Source organism: Brienomyrus brachyistius, chromosome 8, assembly GCF_023856365.1.
Source record: "Brienomyrus brachyistius isolate T26 chromosome 8, BBRACH_0.4, whole genome shotgun sequence".
Lineage (NCBI taxonomy): Eukaryota > Metazoa > Chordata > Actinopteri > Osteoglossiformes > Mormyridae > Brienomyrus > Brienomyrus brachyistius.
Genome location: NC_064540.1, coordinates 1,733,426 through 1,742,519, shown reverse-complemented (window position 1 = coordinate 1,742,519; position 9,094 = coordinate 1,733,426). Strand labels below are relative to the sequence as shown.

The following is a 9,094-nucleotide window of genomic DNA, read 5'->3' as shown; positions in this document are numbered from 1 at the left end:
GCTCGGGTGGAGGTATGGAGACACATGATTCCGAAATAAAGCGTCAAAATATATTTTCTGACTGCAACGGTAGAAACGTTAGTAGTTCCAATGCACAAATACACAAACGGCGCTTATAGATTTTGTTGCTGCTGGGAGGCCTGGTACCTGTTTCATATGTTAGGCCAATGACTTCTGCACATCTTGTATCGACATCTGGACAGAAATGCTGACTTATTTTACCGACGAGCACAGTAATATGACTACCAGCAAAGTTTTTATTTCCTTAAAAAAACTGTTACAAACGGCAGGCTCGAGCTTAAGAAGATCGCCTTAGAATCAAAATGGCCCAATGTTAAAAAGTTATCATATTTTAACATGTTTTATATTAATTAGTTGTATACGCCCGTGGAATGCTAAACATGCAATGCTAAACATGCAATGCTACCGTAAAGGTTAAAACAAAAAATAATGTTATATATTTAAATAGGTATTTGGGCAAGATGCACAGAAACGTGATACATTTACTGGATTTTGATTGATTTTTATATTAAACAGATTTACTACATTTCGATTTATAAGTAATAACGTTTTAAGTCTAATTAGCATTTTCTTGCGCTGACATTTATTCCACCCACCCCGACTTGGATTGGAAATGAGAAAAAAAAAAACGCGAGACAGTGCCGTGTTAATATTTTGAGTGAAAACTATTGCAAACGTGGTATATTGCCAAATGCTTTCATGCAGGAAATAAAATAATTTATTTAGAAATGTGTAATAAGGGTGTCAAAAACCAAGGAAATAAATGTAGTGTTTAAATATTGTAGTATATAATAATATTCGTTGGTAATGTAACCAAAAATGTGTAAAGATGTGTCACCTGTAAAGAGGAGTTGCTGTGTTGTGGAAAAGAGGGAGGGCAGCGGGGGTAGGATGTCTCTGTCTCTTAATTAAGCTCCTCGCGGAAGATTCCAGGGGGGCAAGTCGTAACCAACTATGACTGAGAAATCAGGTCACGTGGGGTTGTTCGGCATTTGCTTCATCTACATCATTTAAACGCAGTGTCTCTGAAACCAGCCCTCGGGGACCCCCAGACGGTCCAAGTTTTGCGCTCTATCAATTCCCCAGGAGTAGGACTGGCTTGAGAATTGGTATTGGATCGGTGATCATTATAAACACATAGATAGATAGATAGATAGATAGATAGATAGATAGATAGATAGATAGATAGATAGATAGATAGATAGATAGATAGATAGATAGATAGATAGATAGAAGCTTTGAATAGTTTCACGTTGGGAATTTAAAATGACTGCATTTTACGTATTACGTACAATTACTTTTTGTGACATATGCAATGCTTTGAAAATGGCTAAGAAAAGGTTAAATAGCAGAAAACGATAAATAGCAGAAGCGTCTTAATTTCATAATTTATAAAAGTTTTTGCCCCTTGTGCTGCTTCCCCAGGTAACCAAGACTCAAGATTATTCACGCTTTCATACGGGTGTTTCACTGAGGTAGAATCCCCTTATATCCCTAGATGGAGCTGTTATACAAGGTAACATCAATTGGGCTACATTTAAACATTACACAATAACATGTGTAAGGTACCTTAAAAAGTTATGCTTAAAGAATATATATTATATACCTAAAGCAGCTCAGAAGACACGTCCCACCACCCACACCCAAATCTACAACCTTATTACTTTTGTCACCCAAAGAGTGACTGATATGTTAAACCTTAGTAGGCGTGTGCTTCATAAAAAATATTCCACAAATGATGCATATTCTTTGGAATTATATGTGGTGTACGTGTGTACGTTTGTACATAAAATTGTTATTAATTCTGCAATGCAGACAAGTGTAGCTGCTAACTGAGTTTGAATGGGAGATGTTATGTTTTTTCATTTTTTGAGTTCAGAAACATGTCAATCTATGAACATGGAAACACATTTAACAGAATGCAGAAATGGATTGTTGGTCTGAGTGTGCCCTGCAATGGGTTGGTGCCCCATCCTGGGTTGTTCCCTGCCTTGTGCCCGTAGACTTCAGAACCCCAGGACACTGAATAGAACAAAGAGGGACAGAAAATGGATGGATGAGACAAGGTTTTCAGTTTAATTTATGCTTGTCTCCTACCTCTAATAAAAATGAGTTTAGACACGTTACCCTCAATAATCTAGTCCTGGTTATATTCTTGGTAGAAAAAAAAACATTTTTACATAGCAACTGATTTTGTGTCTGGCAGCTTAAAAGGATTTCTGATAGCTAATGGCATGGGAGAAAGGTTGAGATTGGTGGGGACACAACGTAGTACAACTACATGTTTACTGGGGGGGGGTGAATGAAGGCAAATTAAATATTAGAGTCACAGCCTCCAGTTCCCACTCTGAGGGTTATAGGTAAAACAATCGATCACGCTATTCAGAAATGACTTAAGAATATAAGTCAGAACTTCCAAAATGCGGCCAATACTAGCTTGTGATGACGATTATGATGATGTTGATGATGATCCATCCATCCATCCATTTTCTGAAACCGCATATCTCATTCAGGGTTGCTAGGCAGGGAACAACCCAGGTTGGGGCGCCAACAATGATGATGATGAGGATGATGGTGAGTTAAATATTAGTTCAGACTTCGACAAAGAAGAACAATACTTTCATTCCAAGCGAAGGCCAAACGACCGAAACGTTTGCGGGTACCTTTCAGAGCACACAACTATCGGCTGCATTCCTAGACAATGCCTTACACCGTGTATCTGCTCAGTGTCCTCACACAATTTTAAGGGTGCAGGAAGGTTGTGTGTTTAAAAAATACATTTAAAAGAGCTGGTGGTTAAGTGATTAAGCGATGTCCGATTTATTTATTTATTGAAGAAGACGGTTACGTCTCCCTTTAGACCCTTAAGTTGCAGTCTGTACAGACCGTGGTGCAACACCGCCGCCGCGTGGCCATATTGCGAAATGTTTTTTTTTTTATGAATAAAACTGCTTGAATATAATTTCTCAGAAACGTTAAGATAAAAAGAGTCATATTTTTCCGTCGCTTTCAATTCTTGTGAAACAGCTGTGCGTAAAATTAAAATTCTACAACACGCCGTAACCAATCGGGGTTAAAACTAATACTGTCCAAAAAAGGCGCGGCACAAAGCCTTTTATAATATGCTATAGACAAGTATGATTCTGTACAAGTCTATTAACAAGAGTCTCACTGCTATATATTACAGTAGGTCAGACCGCCTAGGGCGCCGTTTGATTAGCGCAAAAGAGCGAGCGAAAAAGAATCAAAAGAAATGTCTGTGGTTGTATTACGTGACGTTATTTACATTAGTTTTAATATTGCACCGTTTTCTTGTGAAACGCTCGCAGCCAGATGCCCAGTGCTACTGAAATGTTTCCAATATAAATGTACTGACAATATTTGTTTTCTGCCGCTCTAGAAGTAATCTCGCCTAAGGCAACATAACACCCAGAGCCGGAGTCCAAGGAGGCAGCAATGCCGTGACTGTGTGCTAGATTTGGGCCACTACCATTTCACTCCAGTTTCTTTTCTGCTAGCAGTTGATTTACACCTGGAAAACCAGATCAGTTTCCACCCGATTATGAAAGTAATTAAGAGCTGATGTAGGAACACTTCATGCACAGCTTGTACGGTGGCTGGGATTCATGCGTTAAGCTGCTTATTTGGTACAAGCCTTTCTGTGCATTAATGATTGACTACACTTAGAAGGTACCTTACTAGCACTCCCCGGCAGGCATGGGTGAGATCCGTTAAGCAGGCAGATCTTGCGTGCTTTCTTTCATATACAAAATATGTAGCATAGTCTTCTTTCATTAAACCAAAAGCCAGCATTTCTCTGCAGTTGCCTCAAGCGCAAGATGATGCCAAGAGCAGCGTCTTCTGAGGGGACCCGGACTTGGCAAAGGTCAGGAGCCAAACCGCCCCCCACCCCCTGCTTGACTAGCTTAACCTTGGGGGGGGGGGGGGGGGGGGGTGGAAGTCAGCTTGTCTATAATGCCACCTGGGCTTAAACAGCACTTTCACAACATCGCAGTGGAAGATTATTTTTTTCCTTTTTGCAAATGTCACAATTAGCAGGTTTTTTTTTGTTTGTTTTTTGAGTGGTTTTCGTTACTCCAAGTTTATTCATTGACAGCCCCCCACCCCAACATTGGCTCTAATCCCCCATCAGAAGCTGCTTATGATTTCAACATCACAGGACAAAGATGTCCGACCCTAAAATAACTGGTAGACATACAAATAGGCAAAGAGAGAGTTTGTATTTGCACGATCACCTGAGTAATTTCAAGACGTGTTCATACATGACAGTATGTTTGGTATGCGATAGATTTCCTGATTTGCAGTATTTTGACACTGTTCACAAATGAAGGATCCTTGAAGTAATTTAAATGATTTAGAAAGTTACATTTATTTATAAAGTATTTATAACGTTAATGTACACATTAAAAATGCAACTTGTATCAACTGCAAACCCTGGTATGCAGCGAAATGGAGCTACCTACCCTCAAAGTCCAACACGGTTCAGAGACTCTGTGCAAGCCCCCAAAACTATTGCAGTGAATCTGATGAACAAAGTCCTTTTTACATTTACGAAATCAGACAAGTGAAAAACAGCAAGTCTAAAGAAAGTACAGTTCAACAGAAGAACACAGACACCAATACTTTACAAGTTTTTCAAGCAATTGCCATGGGAACAGTTTGAGCCAAATCCCAGTCACAGCCGATCAATGCCATCGGTCAGACTCACGACCAGTTTCAGCTTTGACGAGAGAGTTTAAGCATCGTACGGTTTGCATCTCCACAAACCGCAAGATCAGCAAAGCTCCTTAACGGCTGTGATCAGCATGTCGGGGCAGGCTGTGGACTTGGGGGCGTGTAGGTGGGCTTCTTCGTAGAGTTTTCCACCACCCATGGGTGGGCCAGCACCCCATGGATAGGGAGCCTGTGCAAAGGATTGTGTTTCAGCAGTTTGCTGATCAGGTCTTGAGCTCCCGAACTCACATGTGCAGGGTAATTAAACTCCACCTGTGTTGAAAGGAAAAACCAAAAACTCAGACCTAAAGACCTATGGCAGGGGGGGGATCATTTGGTTTGAGTACCCAGAAACACATGCAAACACTTAAGGCAACCTGAGAGCTACATACCCTTGATATTTTGCGATAGGTCTCCTCGTGGCTTTTTGTCTCAAAGGCCGGCTTCCCAACAAGAAACTCGTAGCAGAGAACTCCTAAACTCCACAGGTCCACCTTCTCATCATGAGTCCTGCCTTCGATCATTTCAGGTGGCAGATAATCCAAAGTGCCACATAAAGTTGACCTCCTAAAAAAAAAAGAAAAAGATCAGATGTGGATTTCTCCAAAAATGACTGATGTTTTCAAAAAAACTGAATTCTTGAAATGTTTTCTAGCAGAAAATTAAGGGGAGCTGATTTAACACGAAAAACAAAAGGGTTTTACAAAGGTTTTTAATCCTCGGTACACTCTCCACGCCAACATCATCACCTTGGTGAAAACTTGCCAAAGAGACCAGGTGGAAAAATAAGTTCAGAGTTCTTAAAAATTCTTAAAATTGTGGCGTCAATGCAGTGCCCTCTGGTTAAAGGGAAGGAAAATAAAGAAAATTAACACATTACCTGGAGGAAGGAGTGTGGACAGACCAGCCGAAATCAGCAATTTTTATCTCCCCGTTGGCACCGAGGAGTATGTTTTCCGGCTTTATGTCCCGATGTATCACCTTTTTGGAATGACAGTACTGAAGGGCGTCTGCTAGCTCTGTGATGTACTATAAAGAGGGGGAATTACAAAAAAGAAAACCAACACAGATACACTTACAGGAAACACCACACCTAGCTTACAATCATTAAAAACTTTCAATGCATGCAACAGAAAGACAAAACCAAAAATAAGCAGTTGAAGTGATAAGTTGTTGCAAATCTCTTAGTACAGACACACTACAGAATCTCCAGTGTAATTGCTAAATGGCGGAATTTGCAACATCACAGTAATACACAATGCAATTTCATCAATTACTGCATAATGTGGCATCCCTGTAACAACGCAGTGCATCAGCTATATACTGCAATGTAACATTACAATGTGCCGACACCGAATCTATCCGGATCTTACCGTGGCAGTTCGCTGCTCATCAAAACGGCCACTGCGCTGCAGCTCACTGTACAATTCTCCCTTGGGTGCAAACTCCAGGATGAGGTAAACGCGGGAAGAGTCATGGAAATAGCCATAGAGACGCAGGATGTTTGGATGCCTAAGGAAAGGGGTAGGGGGGAGGAGCAGGTCATTAAAGGGGAAATCTACAATGTAACCTTTAAGATCAGTCAATTTTACTTATATTCACCTGAGGTCATTATTTGACTCATTTTGGGATATTTAACGCAACATGTAGATACAGACGCTCCTCAACAAGGGGGTTATGTTCCAAGTACCCAATGCAAGTGAAAAATATCCTAAGTAAATAAATAACTAGTCACTGAATAAAAAAAAATTAAGATGATTAACATTAAACTTTATTGACCCCAGGGGGAAAATTCTGTAACTAAATACGAGCAATTGAAAAGTAAATACAAATTTATTTCATGGGAGGGAAAAAAAACCTGTATGATACATTGTTACACACTATATGAGATATTTGACACTTGCAATTGCTAGAGACTGGAAGTGAAGCTGCTACTACCCAGCATCAGTGGAAAGTATCACACAGAGGACGGCTAGCCCGTGAAGAGATCGATATTCAAGGCTGACCGCTGCATGCACATCGCTACAGCGCCATCATAAAGTCGAATAAGTCGAACCACCACAAAGCAAAGAACATCCATACTTTATATCGAGACCTATGTATTCCCATATATATTCTATTTTCTATACACAATAGATGATAGCTAACCATAGTAGTACAAAGAACTACATTAGTTTGAAAACCGCACATTAACACTTTTGTTATGCAGCATTTCCCCCCAAGACCGGCCCTCACTGCACTCAGTCACCTACCTAAGGTGGGCCTGGATCTCCACCTCCCTCCTGAGCTGATGCTCCACACCAGCCTTCTCCAGCTGCTGCTTGAAGAGGACCTTCAGGGCCAGGATGAACATGGACTGACGTTCTCTTGCCAGATACACGTTACCAAACTTGCCTTTGCCCAAGGGACGCCCGATATCAAAGTTGTCCAAGCTCCATCGTTTCCTAGGGATGCAAGGAGTGAACATTTACAATCAGTATCGCACTATAAGAACCTACACTCCAGAACAACCCTCAAATCAAACCTAACCCCACCCTATGGAAATCAACTTCAAGAAGCTGCATATATGGCACATGGTGGTTCTTACTGAATGTCTGAAAACTCAAGTGTCTCAGTAAATAATAAATCTCTCTTACTTTGAAGTCTCTGTCGATTCCACAGTCCCAGTTTTATCTGTAATTTCAAATAAAAATGTATTTTTTTTCCCACTGTTCCCAAACCCACCTCACTGTTAAGTGATTATTTTAAGAAACATCTTCAGTTCTTTCCCACGCAGTTTCATTCACGTACCTGGTGCCTTCTCCTTTGCAGAAGTGCCCAGTTTCCTGCTGGGATCTGGAGCAGCGGCTTCCTTCCTGTTCGGCTCGTTCTTACTCTGAGCTTGACCCACTGGGGTGTTCTGCTCTCCGGCCTGCGCTGCTTTGCTGCTCGGGGCGCAGGGCACAGATTTCTGCGGCCCGATGGGACGCTGTACGCGCTGTGGCCCATTGGATGCACCCAGAACCCGCTGAGGCTGCGCTTTTGCGGGCATGTGGGAGCTCTGCGATATGGGAACCCGCCTCGGCACCTCACTGCTGGCCTTTAGAGGGAAGTTTAAGGCGATTAACGATCATCCAGAGTCCAAGCCAGCATGTAACCAATATTGCAAGTTTAGTGCCATATATAGAAATACAATAACTGCACCAGATCACTAATGGAAAATTAAAGGGCACCATAGCTGCCGATCATATAATACTTTTATTTCTCTTATGAAACGTTTAATCGCTCAGTGAACCCCGTTTAGAAGTTAACGCGTGGCCTTCCTAAGCCTTATTCCGGCGGCCATGTTAAGAAGTCACCCACCATCTTTCCTCCTGAATTTCTCTGACTTTTCGGGTCCTGTATAGTCTTTATTCTTGCAGCATCCATCATACCTAATGCGGTTGGAGGATTAAAAGAAAAAGTTGAAGAAACATGTTTTAGTCTGCCAAAACAATAACTATCAAGCAAATTAAACCCAAAGCGCCGGTAACACAGACACCTCCCGGTTGGATTTACACGACATTGTTCAATCTACCCCATAAAGCAGTTTGTTCTAATGAGGTGAATATTATTCGTTATGTGTAGGTCAAAAACCTTTGCACTGCTCAGTGAAGCAGTCAGATTAATGTTCTACTTTTACTTTTTACGACAAAACCTCTCATCGAATTAGGAAGTGATTAGCTTCGATGCTAAGCTAACGGAGTCAATTGCAGTAACCAGTTTAGAAGTTAACTGTTTATAAGCGTTAAGACATCATCGGGGCGGGACCCAAGAAGAAAAATCGATTAAAAGTTAGTTTCGATGTTAACTTGCTGACACTCTTAAGTTAGTAGCCGATGCGTGTAACCTTCCTAGCTCTGACTGCTAAGATAAGCTAAACTGGCATTTCTATCCGTAGACAACGTAATTAACATTATCTTACAATATAATGAAAACAAACATACTAGTACTTACAATGGCTTAATTTCAGTTCAAGAACCTTTTGAATTGTTGACTGGATTTCACCGAAATTGATGACAGGTCGACCATCAGCCCAGAAGCTCAGGGCTCGCTCCAGTGTTTAAATTCAAAAATCCCTCCGCCATACGCCTTTAAACCGAATCTGGTTTTGATTGGCTCTGGCTGCGATTTCCGGGCTTCTCATTGGCCATGCGCGTCGTGACGTAATAGGCTATGCCAAGGAAGCTGCGCAATTCTCCGTGCAAAATGAGTGTTGATGGACACCTTACGCCTCCCCGTGGTCCGAGTAATTTAACCGGTCAATTAAATTATTAGGGGCGGCATGGTGGTGCAGTGGTTAGCACTGTTGCCTCACACC

The 9,094-nt window shown here is 41.4% G+C and overlaps 1 protein-coding gene across 1 annotated transcript; it reads right to left on the bottom strand.

Moving 5' to 3' along the window:
* Positions 1-4,392: 4,392 nt before the first annotated feature.
* Positions 4,393-8,885, bottom strand: aurka (aurora kinase A). Its single transcript, XM_049023159.1, has 9 exons — positions 8,731-8,885; positions 8,098-8,168; positions 7,546-7,834; positions 7,392-7,428; positions 7,008-7,199; positions 6,129-6,267; positions 5,636-5,784; positions 5,148-5,322; positions 4,393-5,028 (listed from the first exon to the last, which is right to left on the bottom strand). Exons 2-9 carry the CDS (start codon positions 8,164-8,166, stop codon positions 4,843-4,845), a joined length of 1,236 nt encoding a protein of 411 aa, XP_048879116.1. The 5' UTR covers positions 8,167-8,168; positions 8,731-8,885; the 3' UTR covers positions 4,393-4,842.
* Between the last annotated feature and the right edge of the window lie 209 nt (positions 8,886-9,094).

Bases quoted from the DNA above. Each gene is read 5' to 3' on its own strand.
- aurka (XM_049023159.1), bottom strand. From the start codon at position 8,166: ATGATGGATGCTGCAAGAATAAAGACTATACAGGACCCGAAAAGTCAG. The intron at 7,835-8,097 runs GTGGGTGACTTC...TTCCCTCTAAAG, and splicing joins GAAATTCAGGAGGAAAGATG to GCCAGCAGTGAGGTGCCGAG. The intron at 5,029-5,147 runs GTATGTAGCTCT...CTTTCAACACAG, and splicing joins CCTATCGCAAAATATCAAGG to GTGGAGTTTAATTACCCTGC.